At 44.7% G+C, this 25,308-nt stretch overlaps 1 protein-coding gene across 2 annotated transcripts; it reads left to right on the top strand.

The window, feature by feature from the left end:
- The first annotated feature begins 2,495 nt into the window (after nt 1-2,495).
- On the top strand, nt 2,496-20,313 carry LOC116625509 (zinc finger protein 33B-like). Of its 2 annotated transcripts, XM_032394116.1 has the most exons (8): nt 2,496-2,774; nt 3,119-3,278; nt 3,584-3,697; nt 5,028-5,086; nt 14,336-14,477; nt 14,776-14,871; nt 17,570-19,201; nt 19,454-20,313. In XM_032394116.1, exons 4-8 carry the CDS (start codon nt 5,072-5,074, stop codon nt 20,212-20,214), a joined length of 2,646 nt encoding a protein of 881 aa, XP_032250007.1. In that variant the 5' UTR covers nt 2,496-2,774; nt 3,119-3,278; nt 3,584-3,697; nt 5,028-5,071; the 3' UTR covers nt 20,215-20,313. The 2 variants fall into 2 exon arrangements, with proteins under 2 accessions (XP_032250007.1, XP_032250006.1); XM_032394115.1 differs by having other exon boundaries at nt 17,570-20,313.
- Nucleotides 20,314-25,308: the final 4,995 nt, after the last annotated feature.

The following is a 25,308-nucleotide window of genomic DNA, read 5'->3' as shown; positions in this document are numbered from 1 at the left end:
CGGGAAGCCTGCTTCTCCCTCTCCCACTCCCCCTGCTTGTGTTCCCTCTCTCGCTGTCTTTCTCTCTGTCAAATAAATAAAATCTTTAAAAAAAAAAAAAACAAAAAAAACAAAAACAAAAACAAAAAACCCCACATACTTGTTTATATTCTTTAGAGTACATATGCAAATTTAAAAAGAACCCCATCTTATATCTTGGAGAATATTTTGATTCCAAAATCGATCATGAACATTGTTACATGTGAGTTATTTACCTTACCTTATTGTTTTGAATGGCTAACACCTTCTGCAATGTATTTTACATATGCATTGATTAGACAATTTATATTGCTTCCATTATTTTTCTGTTACAACTAAATTGAACAAGATTCATACACATACATCATTGGATGATTATTTCATTAATATCCACTATAAGATGTGGAATTAAGGAGTATTTTTTACTGTCAATACAGAGTAGCTTCCAGAAAGTTTGTATGAATTACCCTCATACTAGACATGAGGGAAATGAATATTTTTCTCAATCTGTACCTACCCTGGATGCTACTATTATTTTACTCTTTTCAAATTTTATTTTCCAAAAATATCTTGTTTTTAAAAAATGTTTTATTTATTTATTTTAAGTAATCTCTACACCTAACATGAGGCTCGAACTCACCATCCCAAGATCAAGAGTCCATCCTCCTCAGACTGAGCCAGACAAAAATATCTTAAACATTGCACGTCTGTTATTTGTCATGAGGGACTTTTTCATATATTTATCTTCCACTTACATCTTGTCTTATTAATTCCCTTTTCATATATTTTTTAAAGATTTTATTTATTTATTTGACAGAGAGAGAGACAGTGAGAGAGGGAACACAAGCAGGGGGAGTGGGAGAGGGAGAAGCAGGCTTCCCGCCGAGCAGGGAGCCGAATGCGGGGCTTGATCCCAGGACCCTTAATGCTTAACGAGGCTTAACGACTGAGCCACCAAGGCTCCCCTCCCTTTTCCATATCTTAAGGGAGTGATGATAGTAATGTTGATCTTTTCAATGATTTGAAGAGCTCTTAATAAATTAAGAGTATAAAGCCTTTGTTTCTCATGTATAAAGATCTTTTCCTAGATTGTCTTTAAGCTGTTCCAATTTTTAATCTGAAACTGAAATGTGTAACTTTCTAACATAAAACCAGTTAGTTTTCAGCTTAATGGTTTCTTACCGTGCTGTCCCATGTTTCCTATCCATTGGTTGTATATTCTAAAATTCACTTATGCTTTAAGAATTTGCTTTTAGGGATGCCTGGGCAGCTCAATCGGTTAAGCACTTGCCTTCCCTCTGCCTTTGTCAGGTCATGATCCCAGAGTCCCTGGATGGAGTCCTGCATTAGGATCCCTGCTCAGCAAGGAGTCTGCTGCTCCCCCTGCTTGTGCTCTCTCTCTGACAAATAAATAAATAAAATCTTAAAAAAAAAGAAAGAAAGAATTTGCTTTTAAATTTTAAAAATCTTGACTCCAGGTCAAACTTATTGTGATGTGTGAGCTCGGTATTTAACCTTAATTGTATTTGAGCATGGTCACTGGTTGAGCTAACGATGTATGGCATACTTTATTCTCCCACCAATCCCAAAGGCCCCTTCATCATTTGGGACAGAGTTACAGTGTCCTCGGTCTGTGCCCTGGCCCCTCGTGATCCCTTTTTATTTTTTCTTGTCGGTAAAACTGTCAGAAGGATGCGCGCCTGACGGTTCAGTATAGTCATCTCTGGGAGAAGGTGCGAGATGCTTTTTTTCTTTCCGTTTCTGTGCGTTTTGACTTAACTTCGATTTTTGTGTATTTTGTCTGAAATTTTTGTCATCCTCGCCTTTATTTCGTTTTCATTCACATCTTTTAAAAATTGCTTGGCTGGGCAATTGATTGCAAGGGCTAATTTGGTTAAAACTTTTCATCTGTATTCCCGAATCTCTGCCTTGTTCGGCGGCTTTGAGGCGGCCCCTCCCCACCTGGCAGGGGAGGCCGCGGAGCTGGGGTTGGGGAGACGCGGGGGACTCGGGTGATGTGGGAGCGTGGACGGGTGGCAGTGGGGTGACGTGGGGGCGGGGTGGGGTGGGAGTGGGGTGCTGTGGGGGCGGGGCGGGGGGGGGAGGCAGGGGGATGTGGGGGCGCGGTGGGGGTGGGAGTCAGGGTGAATTTGGGGAGGGCTAGGGTGGGGTGGGCCTGGGGTGATGCGGCGGCGGGTTGGGGTGATATGGGGGCGAGGTCGGGTGGGAGTCGGGGTGAAACTGGGGAGGGGCAGTGTGGGGTGATGTGGGGGCGGGGCGGGGCGGGCGGATCCGCGTAGGTCCCGCCCCGCACACGGGCGGAGCCTCCCGCGGGGGTCGTGGCGGGCGCGGCCAGGCCCGCGTCGGGCTCAGTGCGCAGGCGCGCGTCTTTCGCCGCGGGGCGTTCTGGGGGTCCCGGGCCTACGCGGGCGCGGGCGCGGCTGCGGACGCGCGAGGGCGGGCGCTGGGCCCGGGGGGTCCCGGCCGTGGTCCGCGCGGGCGGCCCGAGGCTGCAGCGCGGGGCGTGGGGCGGGGGGCGGTAGACCCCGGCCCGCTCAGGTCGCCTCCTCCTGGCGGGGGCCGTGTCCACCCAGAATGGGGGCGCCTCTGGATCCCCCGAATGAACCCGCAGGAAGGGCCGCGTTTTGGGGGGAGGCCGCGCGCGCCGCGGGGTCTCCATCCTCCTAGGTGCGGAAGGGGCCCGACCGCGTCCCGGAGGACTGAGCGCCGGCTGCCACCGGCCGGGGGTCGCCGAGGTAGGCCTGGGAGCGGGTGCCGCGATCTGCACGCCGTCCATCCATCAGAGCCCGGCGCCGAGGCCCCACACCCGTGACCGAAATGTGTGTGCTCGGCTCGCCCGCGGCGCTGTGAATCCCGGGGCTCCTTAGCGTCCCCCTGGGTCCTTGCAAGATTGGGCGTGCGGGAGCCGCGGGGGCCCCCCGCTTCTGCGCTGTCCAGGGCCTGAGAGCGCTTCACCGCGGCCGGCCCGCCTTTGTCCTCGGCCCCCTGCTTTGCGTCCCCGGAGAGGGGCCGTGTGTTCTCGGGGAGGCGGGTCGGGGCTCCTGACGAAGGCTCCAGCTGGAGGGAGTTTGTCCCCTAGGCTCTCCTGGAGCAAAGCAGCTCTACTGAGGCGAGAAGGGCCGGGCTTCGGGAACCGGAATCTCACCGGGAGGAACCCCCTGCAGAGCTTCGGGAGAGGCAGAAGAAACGCAGAAAAGGAGCATACGGGGCCCCGAGTGATTTCACCACGTTCAGAAGCTGTGAGTCACTTTGCAGACGGGAGAAGGGAGCTGGGGCCAAGTGGTGGCAGGGGACAGACTGTGAGAAATGTCACCTCTTTGGCTCTACAGCGGGGGAGTTTTTATTTTCAGCCCCACCCCAAAGGGCACTCTTCCCTCCCTTCATTCTCCACTGATTCTTTCCAGAAGGTAGGCAGCTTTCTAACCGCGACCAGTCACCGCGTCAGGCATCTGGAGATGTGTTCTTGTCTTCTGATCTTACAGGGTCAAGAGTAGTAGTTCAGGGAGGGTTTGCCAGAGTTTTCTCTTTTTGTCTCATTTGGCAGAAGAGGGGAAAAGAACCCGGAGGAGGGAAATGACTTGTCTAGGCTCAAAAAGAGACGAGTAGACGCCGGAGTCCCGGACTTCTGGCGTGGTGCAGTCCACACAATAACATCAAAGTAAGTTTCCTCTTAAAAGATCCTTTTGAGAAACACCAGTCAAATTAGAAGAAACAGTTTTGTTTTTTTTTTAAGATTTTATTTATTTATTTGACAGAGAGAGACACAACAAGAGAGAGAACACAAGCAGGGGGAGTGGGAGAGGGAGAAGCAGACTCCCTGTGGAGCAATCCCAGGACCCTGGGATCACGACCTGAGCCGAAGGCAGATGCCCGACGACTGAGCCCCCCGGGTGCCCCAGAAAAAACAGTTTCTTAAAAGACTTACGTTTAAGGGACCTACCCCTTTTTCCAAAGCTTGGAGGATTCTGGACTCAAGGGGTGAATTTTATTGTTAGTAAATCAGATACACAAGATAGCCTTTAGGGTTTGTTTTCTTCTGCAACATCAGGTTTTTTGTTTTGTTTTTTTTAATTAGCTTATTTAGAAAGAGAGAGTGCACTGGTGAGCGAGTGGGGGGGGAGGGGCAGAGGGAGAGGAAGAGAGAGAACTCCAAGCAGGCTCCATGCTCAGCATGGAGCCCCTGGAGGGGCTCGATCCCATGACCCTGAGATCACAACCCCAGCCAAACCCAAGAGTTGGTGCTTCAACCAGCTGAGCCACCCAGGCGCCCTACAAGATCAGTTTTAATGAAGACATTGTATTTCATATTTTGACATGCCAGTATTTGCTTAATAGTTCTGTTTTAAGGGGCACCTGGGTGGCTCGGTTGGGCATCCGACTCTCAATTTCTGATCAGTCATGATCTTGGGGTCATGGGATTGAGCCCCTTATCAGTCTCTGCACTCAATGGGGAGTTGGCTTGTCCCTCTTCCTCTGCTCCACCCCTCCTCCCCACACATGGGCACTCGCATGCACACCCCCCCCCCCACACTCTCTCTCTCAAATAAAATCTTCAAAAAAATAGTTCTGTTTTAAACGTTTCTGTGTTAGTGGGAGGGGGACGTAGTTAAAGCAGTAGGAAACATTGCAGGTTTAAGGAATCACAGAGGGGGTGCGCCTGGGTGGCTCAGTCATTAAGTGTCTGCCTTTGGCTCAGGTCATGATCCCGGGGTCCTGGGATCGAGCCCCGCATCAGGCTCCCTGCTCCGCGGGAAGCCTGCTTCTCCCTCTCCCACTGCTTGTGTTCCCTCTCTCGCTGTCTCTCTCTGTCAAATAAATAAATAAAATCTTAAAAAAAAAAAAAAAAAGGAGTCACAGAGGGATGGAAGTTGCCTACCTTCTCCTCTCCAGGATCAGAAGTTAACCAGCTGGCGTGTAGAAGTTTGTACAGGAATCGAGGTGCTGCAGGGCCAGCCAGCTCTCGTTACCCTGTTGCTCTTCTCTTATAGGTGTGCCTTCCCAGCTTTTGACATTCTACCAAGAACAACAGAAAATGAACAAATCCCTGGTGAGTTGTTTCTTTATTCCTTATTTCATTTTCCAGCAGATTTTGTCATTTTTCTAAGTGTGTTCATATCTTAAAGTAGAAATAGATGAAAAGCTGCTTCTGGGTAAATGAAGACTGGGAGGTACCCGTGTGACCTGTAAGTCTTGTGACCCCTCAGTCATCAGAGGTGAGCCACACGTTTGTCTTTGAGCTTCCTGATCTGCGCAGGATTTTCAGTGACCACAAAGAGGAACCAGCCAGTTACTCCTGGGACAGAAAGACTTAGTGACTCTGGAGTCTGGGAAAAAATGTCTTTGAAGTTCTTCAGGTAGTGAAGAACCTTAAGGTGACCCCCTGGTTGCCTGTAATCATCCTGCACTTGAGGTAGAGATCAGAACTCAGGTTTTATTAGGGACCAAAGTGCTGCTGGACTCTGGAGAGCTTTCTGAACATCCACTCTGATCTAGGGACAAAACCCTAAGGCTCTCTGGAGGCATGAAAGAAACGGACGGCTTGTTCTTAACTCCTTAAATAGTTGGACGGCAGGTTGTTCAAACTCATAGCCTTTGGCAAATGCTTATGCACTATCCACTCGCTTTTATTTTGATAAAGTATATATAACAAAATTCACCATTTTAACCATTTAACCATAAGTGTACAGCTTGGTGGCATGAATTACGTTCACAGTGTTGTGCACCCATTCACCCCTATTTTCATAACTTTCTCCTCCAGACAAATCTCTGTAATCCTTAGCCAGTAACTCCTGGTCCCCCAGCCACTGGTAACCAAATCCACTTTCTGTGTCTCTGAATTTCCCTATTCTAGGTGTTTTATCTAAGTGGAATCACACAATCTTCGTCCTTTTGTGTCTGGCTTCTTTCACTTCATATAACGTTTTCAGGGTTCATCCATGTTGTAGCATATCAGAACTTCCTTTCAGTGTCTGAATAATCTTTCATTGTACGGATGCATCACCTTTTGTTCATCCATTCATATGTTAATGGACACTTGGGATTGTTTCCATCCTTTGGCCGTTAAGAATAGTGCTGCTGTGAACATTTGGATGCAAGTATCTGCTGATCTCTTCACATTTTAATCCACTGGATGCATCCTCACTTCCTCCCCACTGCTTGCCTACGGATGTCCTGATAAAGCTTGACAGCAAGGTCTCTGCAGTGGACTCCCAACAGATGTTTTCCAGACCTTACTTTACTAGAACTCAGCTGCGTGTGGCAGTTGACCCACTTTGACCTTCTAGAAAGGCCTCTTTCTCTGGTATTTTGTGACATCGTTCTGGCTTTTTTCCTACTCTGATTTCTTTGTCTCCCTCATGGCATCTTCCTCCTCTTTTGCCCATTCTCATGGCTTATCCCCAAATTCCCATCCTTCACTCCCTCCTCCTGTTACTGTGCAAGTCCTTTCTATTTCATACCCTCTGTGGTGGGAGTACCAAGTGTTATCATAGCCTGGGCTTTTTCCTCGTGTCTTGTCCTTCTCTGTGCAGGTGGCTAGAGGCACCTTTGTTTTCCACAGTTCCAAAGTTAAAATGGTCATCTGCAGCCTCCCCTGTCTCCCGTCTAATCTTGTCCCTCCATCCCCTGTCGGATGATGGGCCATCTGTGGGACACAGTTAAAGGAAGCACCGGAATGGGATTCATCCTAAAGCCTTCCCTCCCTCAGCCTCATCCTGTGTGTATCTCAGTTTTACTACTTCTAGGATGTCAACAGTTCTTAAACCTGTTCTTCCTACTGAATTCCTTCTCCTCTTCTCAGAGCTTAATTTTTTTTCCCCTGGACTGTTGGAACAGCTCCTTGCTTCTTTGTCCCCAAGATTCGTCTGTCCTCCTGAGTAATTAATCTGAAATGCTATTCAGGGCACCTGGGTGGCTCAGTCGGTTGAGCGTCTGACTCTTGGTTTCAGCTCAGATCATGATCTCATGGGTTGTAGGATCCAGCCCCACATCGGGCTCAATGCTTGGTGGGGAGTCTGCTTGAAGATTCTCTTCTCCCCCTCACCCCGCTCACACACGCGTGCTTTCTCTCTGTTTAAAGTAAATACATAAGTCTACTCAGATGACGCCATTGCAATCTGGAGACCACTTGAGTAGCTTCCTACCACCTGTAGGCGCAAGGCCAAGCTCCTTAGGAAAGTAAGGCTGTTGAGAGTGTGACCACTTCCTATTTCTCTGTTTTATTAAAACATTTTTAAAAAATGTTAATACACTTTACGTTTTATTCAACATTGGTTTGTTGGGCATTTGTTCAGTGTGCCAGACACTGTGTGCCAGAGACTGAACTCAAAGCGATGCAGAGACCTGGTCCCTTTTTGATGGAATTTACAGTTTGGTGGAGAAGGTGACATTTTACAAGTAAACCTGTAATGTGATCCCAAACCTGACATTGCTCCCTAAACACATGGGGTTACTGCCTGCCTGTGCATTTTGTTCATGTTCCTGCTCTGTGGGCTGACTTTGACCCCTGCTGCATTTCCTTGTCTGAGTCTCTGAGCTAGATTGGGGGTATCTCAGCCAGCGAGCCCTTCTTCTCTTTCTTTGTCCCCCCTCTAGATTAATTGCCTTTCTCCTCTGTGTTCCCACAATGCCCCGTGCTGTCCCTGTCACTGTACTTTGTCCATTGTATGGAAATTACTTGTTTGTATTGACAATCAGAGCTTTAGCCCTTCAAAGTCCAGATGCACATCGTGTTCATCTTTATACTTTCACTTGCTCACCTTGTGCCTCCTAGTAGGTGCTTGACACATATTTGTGGGCTGACTAGACAAATGGTAGCCTTTGTCTTATTTGGGAACCAAACGCTACTCCTACTGGGTAAACCATCCTACCTGAACACCCAGCAGGGCCGTCCGGGAGAAGTGGGGGCTCCTTTCCCTTCTCTGAATGCTGTCTCAGATCATGCAAGGTGGAGTTTTGTTGTTGTTGTGGCTTTGAGAATTTATTTTTTGTTAGAGCAACATTAGGTTTACAGCAAAATTGAGTAGAAGGTACAGCGATTTCTCATGTACCCCTGCCGCCCCCAACCACAGCCTTCCCCATTATCAACATCCCCACCAGAGTGGAGCCTTTGTTATAATTGACGAACCCACACTGACGCATCAGAATCACCGAGTCCACGGTTTACATTAGGGTTCACTCTTGGCGTTCACTCTGTAGGCTTTTGACAAATGTATAACATGGATCCACCATTACAGTATCATACAGAGTACAGTGACTCTTGAACAACATGGGGATTAGGGGTGCCAATCCTCGCCCAAAGATTTACATATAACTTCTGACTCCCCAGACTTAACTACTAAAAGCCTACTACTAACTAGAAGCCTTATAGATAACACAACCAGCCGATTAACACATATTTTGTATGTTATATGTATTATATACTGTAGTCTTACAATACAAATAAGTTAGAGAAAAAATGTCAAGAAAATCAGAAGGAAGAGAAAATATATTTATAGTACTGTATTTATTTAAAAAATCTTGAGTATAAGTGGACCCACGCAGTTTAAACTCATGTTGTTCAAGGGTCAACTGTTTTCACTGTGCTTAGAAATCCTCTGTGCTTTACTGCTCATCCCTCCTTTCTCCCTCCCCCTCACTGATATTTTTATTCTCTTCATAGTTTTGCTTTTTCCAGAATGTTGTATAGTTGGGATCAGATAGTATGTAGCCTTTTTAGATAGGCTTTTTTTCACTTAGCTGTATGCATTTAAGATTCCTCCGTGTCTTTTCATAGCTTGATAGCTCATTTCATTTTAGTGCTGAATAATGTTCCATTGTCTGGATGGACCACAGTTTATTTATCCAGTCACCTATTGAAAGACATCTTGGTTGCTTCAGAGTATTGGCAGTTGTAAATAAAGCTGAAATAAACGTCCATGTGCAAGTTTTTGCAGGTTTTTTCGTGGACATAAGTTTTTAACTTCATTGAGTAAATACCAAGGAGTGTGACTGCTGGATCACAGGGTAAGAATTTGTGTAGTTTTGTAAGAAACCATCAAACTGGCTTCCACACTGGCTGTACCATTTTGCACTCCCACCAGCATTGAATGAGAGTTCCTGTTGCTTTGCATCCTGACCAGCATTTGGTGTTATCAGTGTTCTGGATTTGGAGCATCGTAATAAGTGTGTAGTGGTTTTTCATTTTAATTTGCATCTCCCTAATGACCTGTAATGTGGAGCACCTTTTCCTATGCTTATTTGCCATCTATACATCTTTGGTGAGGTGTCCCTTAAGGTCTTGGGTTGTTTGTTTTCTCAGTATTGAGGGTTTTTTTTTTATAAGTTTGTTTGTTTATTTATTTTTAGTAATCTCTACACCATGAGATTAAGAGTGTTGTGTTCTTTGACTGAGCCAGCCAGGTACCCCTCTTATTGTTGAGTTTTAAGAGTTCTTTGTATATTTTGGATAACAGTCCTTTATCAAATATGTTTATTGCAGGGGCGCCTGGGTGGCTCAGTCGTTGAGCGTCTGCCTTCGGCTCAGGTCATGATCCCAGGGTCCTGGGATCGAGCCCCACATCGGGCTCCCTGCTCCGCGGGAAGCCTGCTTCTCCCTCTCCCACTCCCCCTGCTTGTGCTCTCTCTCTCGCTGTGTCTCTCTGTCTGTCAAATAAATAAATAAAATCTTTAAAAAAAAAAAAAAAGAAATGTTTATTGCGAATATTTTCTCTCAGTCTGTGGCTTGCCTTTTCACTCTCTTGACAGGGTCTTTCACAGAACAGAGAGTTTTAATTTTAAAGTCCTGCTTATCAGTTCTCTCTTCTGTGGATCGGGCCTCTGGGGTTGTATATTAGAAGTCATCGCCAAACCCAAAATTATCTACATTTTCTTCTGTGTTGTCTTCTGGGAGTTTTATAGCTTTGCATTTTACATGTAGGTCTGTGATCCATTCTGAGTTAACTTTGTGAAGGATGTAAGGATGCATCTAGATTAACTTTTTTGCATGTGGATTTCTAATTATTCCAGCACCATTTGTTGAAAAGACTGTCTTTGCTCCTTTGTCAAAGATCAGCTGACTTGTATTTATAGGGATCGATTCTGGGATCTCTGTTTTGCTTCATTGATGTGCCTGTCTGTTCTTTCACCAATAGAACATGCCTTGATTACTATAGGTTTATGTAAGACTTAAAGTGAGCTACTGTCAGTCCTCCCACTTTGTTCCTCGCTTATATTGATCACTGTGGGTCTTTTGCCTTTGTATGGAAACATTAGAATCAGTTTGTTGATATCCACAAAATAACTTGCTGGGATTTTGATTAGGATTGATTGAAACTATAGATCAAGTTGGGAAGAACTGACGTCTTGACAATATTGAGTCTTCCTGTCCACAAACATGGAATAACTCTCCATTTATTCTGTTTTTTATTTCTTTCATCAGAGATTTATAATTTTCATCATATATATTTTATATGTATTTTGTTAGATTTATACCTAAGTATTTCATTTTTTCTGGGTGAAATGTACATGAAATTATGAGTTTTTTAAAAGATTTGATTTATTTATTAGAGTGAGCGAGAGAGAGCACAAGCAGGGCAGAGGGAGAGGAGGAGGAAGAAGCAGACTCCCCCACTGAGCAGGGAGCCCAACACGGGACTCAATCCTAGGACCCTGAGATCATGACCTGAGCCGAAGGCAGATGCTTAACTGACTGAGCCACCCAAGCGCCCCCTGCAATTATGTTTTTAATGTCAAATTCCACTTATTCATTGCTGTTATATAGGAAAACGATTGCTACATATGAACCTTGTATCCTGGAAACTTGCTATAATCACTTAATAGCTTCACAACTTTTTTTTGTTGATTCTTTTGGATTTTCTACATGGACCATCATGTCATCTACAAACAAAGACAGCTTATTTCTTCCTTCCTGGTCAGTATAGCTTTTATTTCCTTTTCTTGTGTTACTGCATTAACTAAGACTTCCAGTACGAGGTGACATCTTTGCCTTGTTCCTAATGTTAGTGGTAAAGCTTCCAGTTCTTCACCATTAAGTATGACGTTAGCTGTAAGTTTTTTGTAGATATTCTTTATCAAGTTGAGGACATTTCTCTGTATTCCTAGTTTATTGAGAGTTTTTTTTACTTGTCAAATGCTTTTTCTCCATCTATGGATATGATGTGATTTTTCTTCTTTAGCTTGTTGATGCAATGGCTTATCTTAATTGATTTAGAATGGTGAACCAGCCTTGCATATCTGGAAAAGTCCTACTTGGTTGTGATGTATAATTCTTTCTACACATTGTTGCTTTCATTTTGCTAATATTTTCTTGAGGATTTTTGCTTCTGTGTTGATGAGAGATATTGGTCTGTAGTTTTCTTTCTTTTTTTTTTTTAAAGATTTTATTTGTTTATTTATTTGAGAGAAAGAGAGAGAGAAACAGCATGAGAGGGGAGAGGGTCAGAGGGAGAAGCAGGCTCCCCGCTCAGCCGGGAGCCCGATGTGGGACTCGATCCCAGGACTCCGGGACCATGACCTGAGCCGAAGGCAGTCGCTTAACCAACTGAGCCACCCAGGAGCCCTGTAGTTTTCTTTTCTTGGAATGTCTTATTTTGCTGTTAGGGTAATGATGGGCACATAGAATGAAATAGGAACTGTTCCCTCTGTTTCTGTCTTCTAAAGGAGATTGTAGAGAAGTAGTATAATTTCTTCCTTAAGTGTTTGGTAGGATTCACAGTGAACCCATCTAAGCCTGGTGCTTTCTGTTTTGGAAGATTATTAATTATTGACTCAAGTTCTTTGCTATATATAGAATTATTTAGATTGTGTATTTCTTCTTGCATGTTGACAGGTTGTGTCTTTGAACAGATTGGTCCACTTCATCTAGGTTATCAAATTTGTGGACATAGAGTTATTCATCCCTAGGATCTGTAGTAATATGTCCCCTCTTTCATTTTACATACTAGTAATTTGCGTCCTCGCTCTCTTTTCCGTAGAAAGCCTAGTTAGAGGTTTATCGATTTTTTTTGTAATCTTTTCAAAGAATCAGCTTTTGGTTTCACTGATTTTTTTTTTTTTTCATAATGTTGTGCGACCATCACCACCATCCATTCCCACAGCTCTTTTAATCTTGTAAAACTGAAGCTCTATGCCCACTGAACAATAACTTTCTATTCCTCCTTTCCTCTTGTCCCTAGCAGCCACCATTCTGTTCTCTGTCTCTATGACATTGTCTCGTGTAAGTGAGTAGCTTTCCTTTCGTGGCTGACTTACTTCACTTAACGTGATGTCTTCAAGGTTCATCTCTATTGTAGCATGTGTCAGAACATCTTTCCCTTTTCTATGGCTGAATAATACTCTATTTTATGTACATACCACATTTGCTTATCCATTCATCTGTTGATGAGCACTTGGGTTGCTTCCACATTTTAACTATTGTGAATAATGGTGCTGTAAATACAGGTGTATTATGTCTTCAAGACCCTGCTTTCAGTTCTTTTGGCTATATATCCAGGAGTAGAATTACTGGGTCATATGGTAATTCTGTTTTTCACTTTTTGCAGAACTGCCATGCCCTTCCATTTCACATCCCCACCAGCACTGCACAAGGGATTGATTCAGTTTCTCCACATCCTCTCTAGCACGTGTTTTTTGTGTGTGTTTGTTTTATAGGTGCCATCCTAATGGGTGTGAGGCAGTTTCTCATTGTTTTAATTTGCATTTCCCTAATGATCAGTGATGTTGAGCGTGTTTTCACTTCATGAGGTCCAGGATGTGTGTTTGTCGGGATACTCCTCATTACTGACAGTTTCCTTACTAGTTACAGTTCTATTCAGATCATCTGTTTTCCTCCTGATTTAGTCTTGACTGGGTTTCGTGTTTCTAGAATTTTGTCCATTTCCTCTTGGTTATCCAGTTTGTTGGCATACAGTTGTTCATAGTACTTTCTTATAAACCTTTTTATTTCAGCAGAAGTGGTATAAATGTCCTTATTTTCATTTCTGATTTTAGTAATTTGAGTCTTCTCTCTTTTTCTCCTTAGTCCATTTAGGTAAAAGTTTGTCTGTTTTGTTAATCTCTTCAGAAACCAGCTTTTGTTTTCATTTTATCTATTTTTCTGTTATATTTCTGCTCTGATTTTATTATTTCCTTCCATCAGCTGGGTTTAGGTTTAATTTCTTCTTTTTCTGGTTCCTTAAGTTGTAAAGTTAGGTTGTTGATTTGAGAACTGTAACAGTGATTGCTTTTGTGTCCTCGCTGGTTCCTTATTCTCTTCAGGGTCACGCCTGCCGAGGGCCCGGGATGCTCCAGCAGAAAGGGAACAGTAGGTTGTCTACATTTAACTTTTAGCCAGGACAAAAAAAAAAAAAAAAAAAGATAAATTAAGCTTATCATTATAAGCTTGTGTGGATTGGCAGGATGTATATATTATGTATTAAGAAATAAATAAATTGGAGGTCCTCAAACTTTATTGCTAAGGTGGGGGTGAACTATTTTGGAGACACTAAAGTACAGGAATAAACCCAGATTTGCTCTGTAATGTATCCCTGGACACCTTTGCAGATCTTTATCTTCTTACAGCCCTACACACTGTTCTCCTGTCACACTTCTTGGTGCTTCTCATGGCTCCTTGGCTCTGCTTATGTAATGGTGCCACATTAACGAAGATCTCCTGCTAAGTGAAGCCGAACCTGACAATACAAAATAGAACCATATTTTCTACCATTATTTAATACTCATTGTAAATGACTCTAGCACAGCTCTTGTGATACCTTATTACAGGATGCGTTCGTAAATGTGGTTTGTCACCTTATTAAGACTTAACGCTCCTGGGGCACCTGGGTGGCTCAGTCAGTTGAGTGTCTGACTTTCGGTTTCGGCTCAGGTCATGATCTCAGGGGCATGGGATCGAGCCCTGCGCCAGGCTCTGCGCTCAGTGGGGAGTCTGCTTCTCTCCCTTGCCCTCTGCCCCTCCCCCCACTCACGTGCTCTCTCTCTCTCTCTCTCTCTCTCAAAGAAATTAAAAAAAAAAGACAGGCTCCTTAAGGGCAGGAAAAAAACCAGAATTGGTTTAGTTTAATATTCCTGGCAGGTTAGGACAGTTTCAGAAACACAGTAGGAACTGTAGTTTTTTTGTTTGAATTAATTTTAATATACTGGGTTTTCCCATCATATCCCTTTATCCCCTGAAGTAAAAACAAAAGAAGGTATAGAATAGGCAACATGCCTACTGTTAATGGTAAACTCTCAGACATGGTAAGACTTGTTTCCCACATGTGTGTTTCATGTCACCCTATACTGCTCTCTCTGGCTTGAACAGAAATGTGCTGGTCAGGGATCCGTGTCTTTCAAGGATGTGACTGTGGACTTTACCCGGGACGAGTGGCTACAGCTGACGGGCACACAGAGGACGCTGTACCGGGACGTGATGCTGGAGAACTACAGCCACCTGGTCTCAGTGGGTGAGGGCTGCTCCCTGTGTCACGTCTCCTCGCATGCGTTTCCTTTCTTCCTTCGTAGCCGCCAGAGTTTGTGGGCCCCTGAAGGAGTGTTTAATGATACTGTGTGTAGACCTCATGATCTTGTGGGTCAGAGATGTTCCCATCAGGCTCAGAAAGGACGTTGTGTCCTGACCTCCCTAATGCAGGGTGCACACAGCCACCTTTATCACGTGGCTCCTGAAGCTGCACCTTCCTTGTGCTCCGGGGGCCCTGATATCCAAGCAGCTCTGACACATTTTATCCTGTATCCCACTTACAGGGTGTCACCTCACCAAACCAGATGTGATCTTCAGGCTGGAGCAAGGAGAAGAGCTGTGGCCATCAGAGGGAGAATTCCCAGACCAGGGTGATCAAGGTGAGTCAGTCATTGTGGAGGAAGGAAGAAGCCCACAGAAATCAGGTCCCAGATGAGTTGGTTCTGAGGTTGGTGTGTGTCTCTGTATTTCAATTTTGGGCCCTCAGACCTTCGGAAGTAGCTGAACAGTGAGCAAGCTGGCCTCCGATCACCTGAATCGCCCCGGTCCTTCACTTGTAAATACCAGTGCTGCCCTTTTCTGCCCGATAGCCAGGATGGAACCCCTGCCTGCCTCATCTTAGACCTTTGTCTTCAGTTTCTTTCTCTAGTATTCATCTTCCTCCATTTCATGGACTATTTCTTTCTTTCTTTCTTTTTTTTTAAGATTTTATTTATTTGACAGAGATCACAAGTAGGCAGGCAGGCAGAGGGAGAGGGAGAAGCAGGCTCCCCACTGAGCACGGAGCCCGACGCAGGGCTTGATCCCAGGACGCTGGGATCACGACCTGAACCGACTGAGCCACCCAGGTGCCCTTCATGGACTGTTTCCTCTATTTTTCCCTCAGGCATTCATTCATTCATTCATTCATTCATTCTTCTGCAGATATTCCTACTACATGCCACTCGTGTTCTTGGTGTTGGAGATATGCCGGTGAACCTAACAATGCTCCTGAGCACTTAGAGCTTACAAGGTAGCAGGAGAAGATAGATGTAAACGAAACAATTTACTTATCAAGTACTGACAGGACCCATGAAGAGAACTAAGGCAGGCTCAAAGGAGATATAGAGTGGGGTATGCTCTTTTAAAAGGTGCTGTAAGAATGCCTTTTTGATGAGGTCCGCATTAGAGCAGGATTCTGGGGGTTCCAGGCAGAAGGAACAGCTGGGTCATGCCCTTGTGGCAGGTGTTTGTTGAAGTGCCCTGGGAATGGCAGGGGGCCGTTGTGCCAGCAGGGATGCATCTGAGAGGGACGTTGGTAGGGGATGACGTCCGAGGGGTAGCCAGAGCCCAGACGATGTCTTACAGGACAAGGTAAGGGCTTTGATTCTGCTTTAGGTGAGATGGACAACTGTTAATGGATTTCCACAAAAGAATGTTTTAAAAGAATTTCTCTGGCTACTGTCCAGAGAAAATCAGAGATGGGCCTGAAGGTAGTTGAAGAAAGTAGAAGCAGAGACAGTGTGCAGGGCTGGCTCCCCCAGAGCACCACCAGAGTTACCCACTGATATGGCAGATTTTAATTTATTGCTCACCCTGACAGTCTGAGTAGTACCACGGAGGGAGGTGAACAAAGGTTATTTATAGGATCTGAGGGCATGGTTTCAGGTATATTTTTAACACAGGAGCTTGATAACCATTGAGTAAGGACCATAATATAATAGTTTAGGATGTGTGGACACAACAAGGATTGAAGAGTCTTGGAGAATAAGTTTATTATTTGTTGGAAAGTTGAACAGTTTGTTTAAAAGGTTTTGGGGCAAGATTCTGAACAGTAAAATTACTTGCAACCTTCCTTCCCGGGCGAGTTTCCTGGAGTAGTAAAGTCTTGTTATGAAGACAGAATACTAGTCAGGTTAACGTAGATAGTGGGCTGTGTGGGTGTGGACGGTTTCAGCTCTCAGCAGATAGAATACTAGTCAGGTTAACGTAGATAGTGGGCTGTGTGGGTGTGGACGGTTTCAGCTCTCAGTGGAGCAGACATGCTTGCAGTGGTTCAGATGAAAAGTGATGGGGGCTTGAGTTCTGAGCTGGTGCAGGTGAGGGGGTGGGGCTGCATGTGTAGAGAGGAGGATCTGCCACTGAGTCAGATGTGGCCTGTGAGAGGGGGACGAGGCAAGGATTTAGTCGGAGCAACATGGTAATGGGGGTGGGAGGTGTTTACCGACATGGGAGATTGGGGAGGAGCGGTTTTGGGGAAGTTTAAAATTTAACATCTAATAATTCTAAAATCTGAAGTCCTTTATATTTTAATTCTATTCTGATAGCCAGTCCCTGCTTTAGTTCTAGGCTTGTTAAACAAATCAGTTCTCAGAAGCAGTCTTCTGCTGTATTACATTTCACCATTTCTTGACTGAAGTTCATTTGCTAGTAGGTTTTTTGTTTTTTTTTTTTTTAAAGATTTTATTTATTTATTTATTTGAGAGAGAGAGCACATGAGAGGGGGAGGGCCAGAGAGAGAAGCAGACTCCCCGCTGAGCAGGGAGCATGATGCGGGACTCGATCCTGGGACTCCAGGATCATGACCTGAGCCGAAGGCAGTCGCTTAACCAACTGAGCCACCCAGGCGCCCTTGCTAGTAGGTTCTTTAAGAATTCATGAGAACAATACTTCCCTGCATTCTTGCATATTCAGACTTATCGGTGTTACTTCAACTGAGTGCCATTTTGTCTACATATAAAATTATTGGGATTTACTTTTAGTCTTTTAAGGATTTTGTAATTCTTTCTCCACTGCTAATTTTAACACTGAATTTTATTATGGATGTCTAAGATTAGCTTGATTTTTTTTCCTCCTCTTAAAAATGACTTACTTCAAGTTCTGGGAATGTGATGCACAGCAAGGTGACTGTAGTTAATAGTACAGTAAGTACAGTGGAAAGCTGTTGAGAGTAGATGTTGCTCATTCTAACCACACACAATTTACCTGGGCCAACTAAGTATGGTGAAAGATGTTTTAATTATCTTGATCTTGGTAATCATAGGAAATGTGTTAACATTTTTAAAGTACACTTAATTTTTCTTATTTATGTCCTTATAGACAAAAGCCAGGAAAAGCAAGACAAACATTTGTGGCGAGTTTCACTCATCAACAAAAAATCACTGACTAAGAAGAGAGATAATGATTTCAGAGAAACACCCTGTCAAGATGACTCACGTGAAAAGAGTTTGAAAAATGTTTCAGAATCAATTATTAGTGATAACAATCATTCAAGTAAGAACTCTGATGAAATTAATGTATGCGGGAAGTTGCTCTCTGATAATAACCAAGGAAATACTCATACTGGAAAGAAATCTGACGAACATGACAAAGATGGGAAATCCCTAGGTCATACTGAGGACCGTACTAAGCAACAGAAAATTCAAACTTTGGGACCACTTTCTGAAGATAATGAATGTGGAGGAACCTTCCTTAACAAGGCAGCCATCCTTACACCTACGAGGGTTCAAACAGAAGAGAAATCCTGCGATTATAAGGAACAGGGGGGAAATACCAGTGATGAGTCAGCCCTCGAAGTCCTTCAGGAAACTCACACAAGGAAGAATCACTGTGAGGTCAATGAGTGCCTGAAGTCAACCCTCATAAAACACCAGAAAGTCAACGTGGAATCTAATGAAAATGAGAATAATTTCAGCAAGAAGTCCCATGTCACTCAACCTCCTCACACAGAAGAGAAAACCTTTGAATGTAGTCACTGCAGGAAATCTTTTTACCAGGAGTCCCACCTGACTCAGCACCAGAAGACACACACAAGAGAGAAGCCCTGTGGAAGTAATAAATCTGGGAAAACCCTTCAGAAATCACAACCCCCGGACCCTCCGAGATCTCACACAGGAGAGAAACCCAGTGAATGCGATCAAGTCCCCGTGCAGTCAGCCCTTACTGATCAGCAGAGAACACGGTCAGAAGGGAAGCTTTATGTGTGTAACGAGTGCAAGAAGTCTTTTCGTCATAGCTCAGCCCTCAAAGTCCATCAGAGAATTCATACAGGAGAGAAGCCCTATCAATGCACCGAGTGTGGGAAATCCTTCTATGCAAAATCAAACTTCAATCATCATCAGAGGACTCACACTGGGGAGAAACCATATGAATGTAAGGAATGTGGGAAATCCTTCTGTGTGAAATCGAACTTAACTAAACATCAGAAAACACACACAGGTGAGAAACCTTTCAAATGTAATGAGTGTGGGAAGACTTTCTTACAGAAGTCACAGTTTGCTGACCATCAGAGAACACATACAGGGGAGAGACCCTATGTATGTAATGAGTGTGGGAAGTCCTTCTACTATAAGTCAGCCCTGCATGTACATCAGGGGAAGCATACAGAAGAGAAACCCTATAAATGCACAGATTGTGGGAAATCCTTTTGCTATAAATCAGCCCTAATTATCCATCAAGTGTCTCACACAGGGAAGAAACCCTATGACTGTAATGAATGTGGGAAAACCTTCTGTGTGAAGTCAAACCTCACTAAACATCAGAAAATTCACACTGGTTTGAAACCTTATGAATGCAATGAGTGTGGCAAAGCCTTCTCTATGAATTCGATCCTAATAGTACATCAGAGAACCCACACGGGGGAGAAACCCTATGGATGCAATGAATGTGAGAAGTCCTTCTATAAAAAATCAGCCCTCACTAAACACCAGAAAACTCACACAGGGGAGAAACCACATGAGTGTAATGAATGTGGGAAGGCCTTCCATATGAAATCCACCCTGATCATACACCAGAGAACACACACTGGAGAGAAACCCTTTAAATGTAATGAATGTGAAAAGTCATTCTACGTGAAGTCACTTCTTAATATTCATCAGAGAAATCACACGGGAAAGAAACCCCATGTATGTAGTGAATGTGGGAAAGCCTTTTCTATGAAGTCCAATCTCACTGATCATCAGAGGACACATTCAGAAGAGAAACCCTACGAATGTAACGAATGTCAGAAGACCTTTCGCCATAAGTCAACTTTAACGGTACACCAGAGAACTCACACAGGGGAGAAACCCTATAAATGTAATGAATGTGGGAAATCCTTCTATATGAAGTCAGCCCTCAGTCAACACCAGAGAATACACACTGGGGAAAAACCTTTTGAATGTAAAGAATGTGGGAAAACCTTCTTCCAGAAGTCCCACCTCACTAAACATCAGCGCACACACACAGGGGAGAAACCCTATGAATGTAAGGAATGTAAAAAAACCTTCTTCCAGAAGTCACACCTCATTGAACACCAGAGAACACACACTGGGGAGAAGCCCCATGAATGTAACAAATGTGGGAAATCTTTCTGTTATAAGTCAGCCTTAACCATACATCAGAGAACTCACACAGAAGAGAAACCATATAAATGCAATGAATGTGAGAAATCTTTCTGTATGAAATCACACCTCACTGTACATCAGAGAACTCACACAGGGAAGAACCCCTTTGAATGTAAGGAATGTGGGAAGACTTTTTATGTGAAGTCAAACCTCATTAATCATCAGAGGACTCACACAGGGGAGAAGCCCTATGAATGTAAGCGATGTGGGAAATCCTTCTGTATGAAGTCGACCCTCACGGTTCATCAGCGCACACACACAGGGGAGAAGCCCTATGAGTGTAACGAATGTGGGAAGTCCTTCTGCAAGAAGTCGACACTCACGAAACACCAGGTAATTCACACAAGAGAGATGCCCTAAGGTGCAGCAAATGTGGAAAACCCTCCTGCATGAAGTTGAGTTTCATCAACACCAAGAGACCCCATGGGAGAAACCTTGGGACTGTAATGATGTGGAGACCTCCTCTTGTGAAGATTCAGTCTTTAATTGGCATCAGAAGACACACATCGGGTGGGGGTTGGTGGGCTCGCTCCGGAATGGATATTGGGAAGGTTTCTGTGTCATACCTTATGAAATATCAGAGAACTCACATGGAGAGAGCCCTGAGAACGTCCTGTATGTTAGTGTCCACCTATGAATCTAATAGGCGTCTCAGAGGAATCAATCACAGGGTTCAAATCACAAAGAATGCCACAGAAGAATAAAGGCATTTACAGAGTCGCAACTTACTGACCATCAGGTAATTGATATTGGAGTGGAACTGTATCGGTGTTTTACATGCATGAAAGCTTTTGAGGAAAAAAATCAAACTGTGTAAGAAAGGAATCAATCTTGAGGTGAAATCTATCAATTTGGGAAATGTGGACAAGTTTTCTCTAGAAATAACACTAGAAGTCACGATTTGGATGTGGTACCAGATTTTGAAGATGTGGCGTAAGATGCATCAGATGCTAATGGTGCCCATTGTGGGATTGTGAGGCCTTGGGAGGAATGCGGTGGTGGCTGTAGCTCATCGCACCGGGTGCCTGAGGTGCCCGAGTGAGCGAGGCTTCGGTATGTTGTACGCAGCATACACACGTGTGCGTTTGGTTTATGAGGCAGGTGTTGAAGTAGGTGTCAGTCCCCATAGCTTAATTACCACGACAGATTTCTCACACTAAGTGCCCCCAGTGTGTTTCTGTATGTTTGTAGTACAGTATGCGTTACAAGGGATCCGTTTGACAAATTTGAAATACCATTCCCCAACATGCTGTTAAGTGAGGAACGCAAAGTACACTCCACCGTACAGCATGCTACCTTCTGTGTAAGAGTTGAGAGAAGTAAGATACACAACTGCTTATTTTTTGCAAAGAGAAATACTAGAAGGATAAACTATGATACAAAAATGAATTCCTATGGAGGCAGGAGTGAACAGGGTGGAGTCAGGGATGGAAGCAAGGTTTCTTTGCTTATACCTTTTTATGACATTTTGATCTTTGAACAAATGTAAATTATATATTCAAAAATAGAAAATAAAAGCATTCTGAAATTGAAAACAGAGAAATCAACTTTATATCAAATTGGCAACCACACAGAGAAAATAATTCTTACAAGAAACTTCTGAATGCAGAATTATGACTATATATCCTTAATGGGATGTGTTTAAGAACGAAGATCTGCAAGAAATAAACATCACTTATTTTTTGTTAATACTGGTGTTATTTTGGATCTAGTTTATGTATATTATAAGATAAGGCAAAAAGAAACTTAAAGTTACCAGGAGCCAAACTTCCTACTTTAAAAGATGACCATGAAAATGAAAGAATTTATGTAAAACTCTCCATAATAAGAAATATGAACTGAAAGTATCAGTCATTATTTTTAAAAAGTGTATGTATCTCTGAGCTCTGTCCACCAAGGGCCTGGAAGCAGGGGCAGCCCCCACAGATGAGCAGATCTGGTGCTAGCATTTCCCTCTCGAGGAACCAGGACTCCCTGGAGAAACAGCTGGTTCTAGGTCCGGGCCTGAGGTGTCCCGGGTGAGGCTGGGACCTCTTTTTTTGTTTTGTTTTTAAAGATTTTATTTATTTGACAGAGAGAGACAGCGAGAGAGGGAACACAAGCAGGGGGAGTGAGAGAGAGAGAAGCAGGCTTCCTGCCAAGCAGGGAGCCTGATGTGGGGCTCGATCCCAGGACCCTGGAATCACGACCTGAGCTGAAGGCAGCCGCTTAACAACTGAGCCACCCAGGCGCCCCAGGCTGGGACCTCTTGTGTCAAAAAGCAAGGGAGTACTCAGATTAATGGGGATGTGTCAATGGTCCCAGAAGCTACCTTGCAGGGTTTCTCCCTGGCCAAATTTGAGGTACTTTGACGGTCCAAGAGAACGACTGTAACTGATTCTACAACATTTGAATAAACAAAAATCTGTGTCCACATCAATACAGAGAAAGGGGCTTGAGATTATTTCCACCGTTATAGGGGAATCTTACACAAGCTCCTTATTCTGTAATTAGAAGGAAAGCATTTTCACCCTGCCCTTTTAGTAAAAGCAGTTGTGAGAAGGCTGACTGTTCTAGAAAAGTGTCAGCTAATAAATGTAGGAATGATAGAATTTGAAAAATCACTAATTTGCAATCCCTAGGGCATCTAGGCAAAGACCGTCAATGGATGCCAGGATGAGTAGGTGCAAAGGAAACAGGGTATGTGTGCAGGGCCAGAGACCCTCCTACAGATACCTTCCTTACTGGCCCTGGGAAAGGTATGCCTTCACAATGGAATGATTAAGTGCCCCCTTTCACCAGTGATAAAACACAGCACCATCAGCAGTGGTGACATCGTGTGGCTCTTGCTAAGGTGCGGCGTGGGGTCCGCACATCGCACTGTGGCAGGCTCTTGCCAGAGTCCTTCATAGTACTGTTTAGCTTACAGAAAATACGAGAGAGAGAGAGAGCAGCTTCCGTGGAGAAAACAGAAATCCAGACTGTAGGGGCTTCCACCAAGACAACTGGCCTGGTCTCTTCAAAAGTCAGTGTCATTTTTTTTTTTTTAAAGATTTTATTTATTTATTCATGAGAGACAGAGGCAGAGGGAGAAGCAGGCTCCCCGCGGAGCAGGGAGCCCAACGCAGGACTCGATCCCAGGACCCTGGGATCACGACCCGAGCCGAAGGCAGACGCTTAACCGACTGAGCCACCCAGGCAGGCCGGGGGCTCTTTCAATCCAGAGAGACTAACGAGAACTAACCCGATGCAGTGCGTGATCCTTGACTGGATCCAGAAACCATCCAGCTCAAAAAGACATCCACGCGGGTACTTTGGAGGCCTTTGGAGGGATTTAAACGTGGACTGGCACGGATAACGTTAGGGAATTAGAGTACTTCTCTTCAGTGTGGTAATGGTGGTTATGAACGCGAGTTTCTAGAACACTGTGCAGAACAGGCGAGCCGTCACGGCTGCAGCTGTGAAGTGGTTCAGGACAAGAATGTGTGCGTAATTAGATGAAGCAGAAAACAGGAAAAAACCGTCTGAGCAAGTTCTGAGTGTGTGCTCGGCACACGGGTTCACTCTCTCTCTCGACAGAGTTCTGGCAGATGTTAAAGGTTCTGGAACAGCGCCTCACCACTTGGCTGTTCTCCCTGTGTTTTGGCACATACGATGCTTGTTGTCACTGATCTGCGTGTCAATAAAGAAGCCAAACGATGCCTTAAGGAAAGTGTGTGTCTTGGGCTGGGCTGGTTTAATGGACCCTGTTCATCGAGTGTGCAGAGGCTGGGGGGCAGCTGTCGGCAGGAGGTGGTGCTTGTCACACAGAGACGGCGCCGTGTGTAGAAAACCCCTCTCTTTCCTGCTCCTGGTGGGATTCACGGGGCGCCTGCCGAGGCTCGGTGGAAGGAGCCCCACGTGAGGGCAGCAGGCTCCACGAGCCATGCCCCAGAGGCCGTGCCCTGCGCCCGGCTCCCTGCCTCACCCAGCTCCCTTGAAGCAGGTTGGCACCTGCTGTCTGCCTCTTCCTTGTCAGAGGGCCTCCATGGGGCCTGTGTTTCCTCCCTCGTCAGAGGCTGTTTGGGGCCGGCAGTCTGACCAGACACCGAAGTATTCTGGGTGATCTGGGGGGAAGGTTTTGTCGTCGATAATTGGGAACAGAATGGCCTTTGTCCATCTGGATGTCCATTGATGGCATCTTGTGAGTCGGGGCTGGTAGGATGGTGAGCTGAGGAAGGGCGGGGCCAAGGGCAGGGAGCGCACAGAGTGGGAATTAACCAGCTCCGAAGCTGCTCCGTACTGGGAAGACCGAGGTCTTCAATGTCCCTTATAGTTTACGCCTGTTGGAGTTGAGATTTTTCTGTTACTTGGAGCTACGGGGCATCCTAATGGTGCAGAGGTGTATTTATATATTACAGAGGTGTGTGTGTACATATATGTGCACATACATGTGTGTATATATGTGATATTCTGTAATTCGGAAGTGTTAGATACAGGAATTTGGGAGCAAGAATGATTTTAAGAAAATGATTCAGTGACTGCTTTCTGCCCTGTATATTTCCATGCCATGATGAAATAATGCTATTTCTTGTTTTTTTTTTTTAATGATTAAAGCAGATGAATTTTTTTTTTTTTTTTTTTAAAGATTTTATTTATTTGACAGAGAGAGACACAGCGAGAGAGGGAACACAAGCAGAGAGGGAGAGTGGGAGAGGGAGAAGCAGGCTTCCCGCCGAGCAGGGAGCCCGATGCGGGGCTCGATCCCAGGACCCTGGGATCATGACCTGAGCTGAAGGCAGACGCTTAACGACTGAGCCACCCAGGTGCCCCTACTATTTCTTGTTTGAAAGAAACAGAGCACAGGAAATTTTTTTGCAACCCTGTTACATATTAAGTATTCTTTCTGTATGTGAAATGACCTTTAAAATTTGAATCATTCATTGATCTTTTTCCACTTTTTTCTCAACAAGATGTGGCTTAATGCATCTGATTTTTATTTTAATGAGTTGTTACTTGTCCTTACACCATTGAATTAACCTTTTTGTCCCTGACTTGAAATACCGTCTTTATCATGGATTAAATGATCATTTGCAGGGGCTTCGCTTTTTGTCTGCTTAGCGCTCTTCCCCACATCCTTCCAGAAAGGGATGCTGCGCTGGCACGTTCCCTGGGGGCCAGTTCAGTTGTTCCTGGGATGGACACTTAATCCAGAGACCAATGAGAGTTGAGGGGAGTTCCTGCCAGGGCTTCTGGTAGATGTGGTGGACCAGCGGCTGGCTGGTTTGGATGGCAGAGCTGCCGGCAGCTTGGTTATCTTGGGTTTTCTCCAATTTGCAGTCAGTCCTGACGCACAGCTTGTAATTTATAATTGTGCTCAACAAGATCATGTTTTCATTGGTTTTTTTTTTTTAAAGACTTTATGTATTTGAGAGAGCGAGCACAAGCAGGGGGAGAGGGAGAAGCAGACTCCCCACTGAGCAGGGACGCAGAACT

The sequence above is a fragment of the Phoca vitulina genome, unplaced genomic scaffold, assembly GCF_004348235.1.
Source record: "Phoca vitulina isolate PV1807 unplaced genomic scaffold, GSC_HSeal_1.0 scaffold79, whole genome shotgun sequence".
Taxonomy (NCBI): domain Eukaryota; kingdom Metazoa; phylum Chordata; class Mammalia; order Carnivora; family Phocidae; genus Phoca; species Phoca vitulina.
Note: the sequence above shows the minus strand (reverse complement) of the source record. Positions and strands in the feature narration are given on the sequence as shown.

Excerpts from the sequence above, each read along its gene's own strand:
- LOC116625509 (XM_032394115.1), top strand. Across the intron at positions 14,478-14,775 it reads CAGCCACCTGGTCTCAGTGG|GGTGTCACCTCACCAAACCA; the intron begins GTGAGGGCTGCT and ends TCCCACTTACAG. Across the intron at positions 14,872-17,569 it reads CCCAGACCAGGGTGATCAAG|ACAAAAGCCAGGAAAAGCAA; the intron begins GTGAGTCAGTCA and ends ATGTCCTTATAG.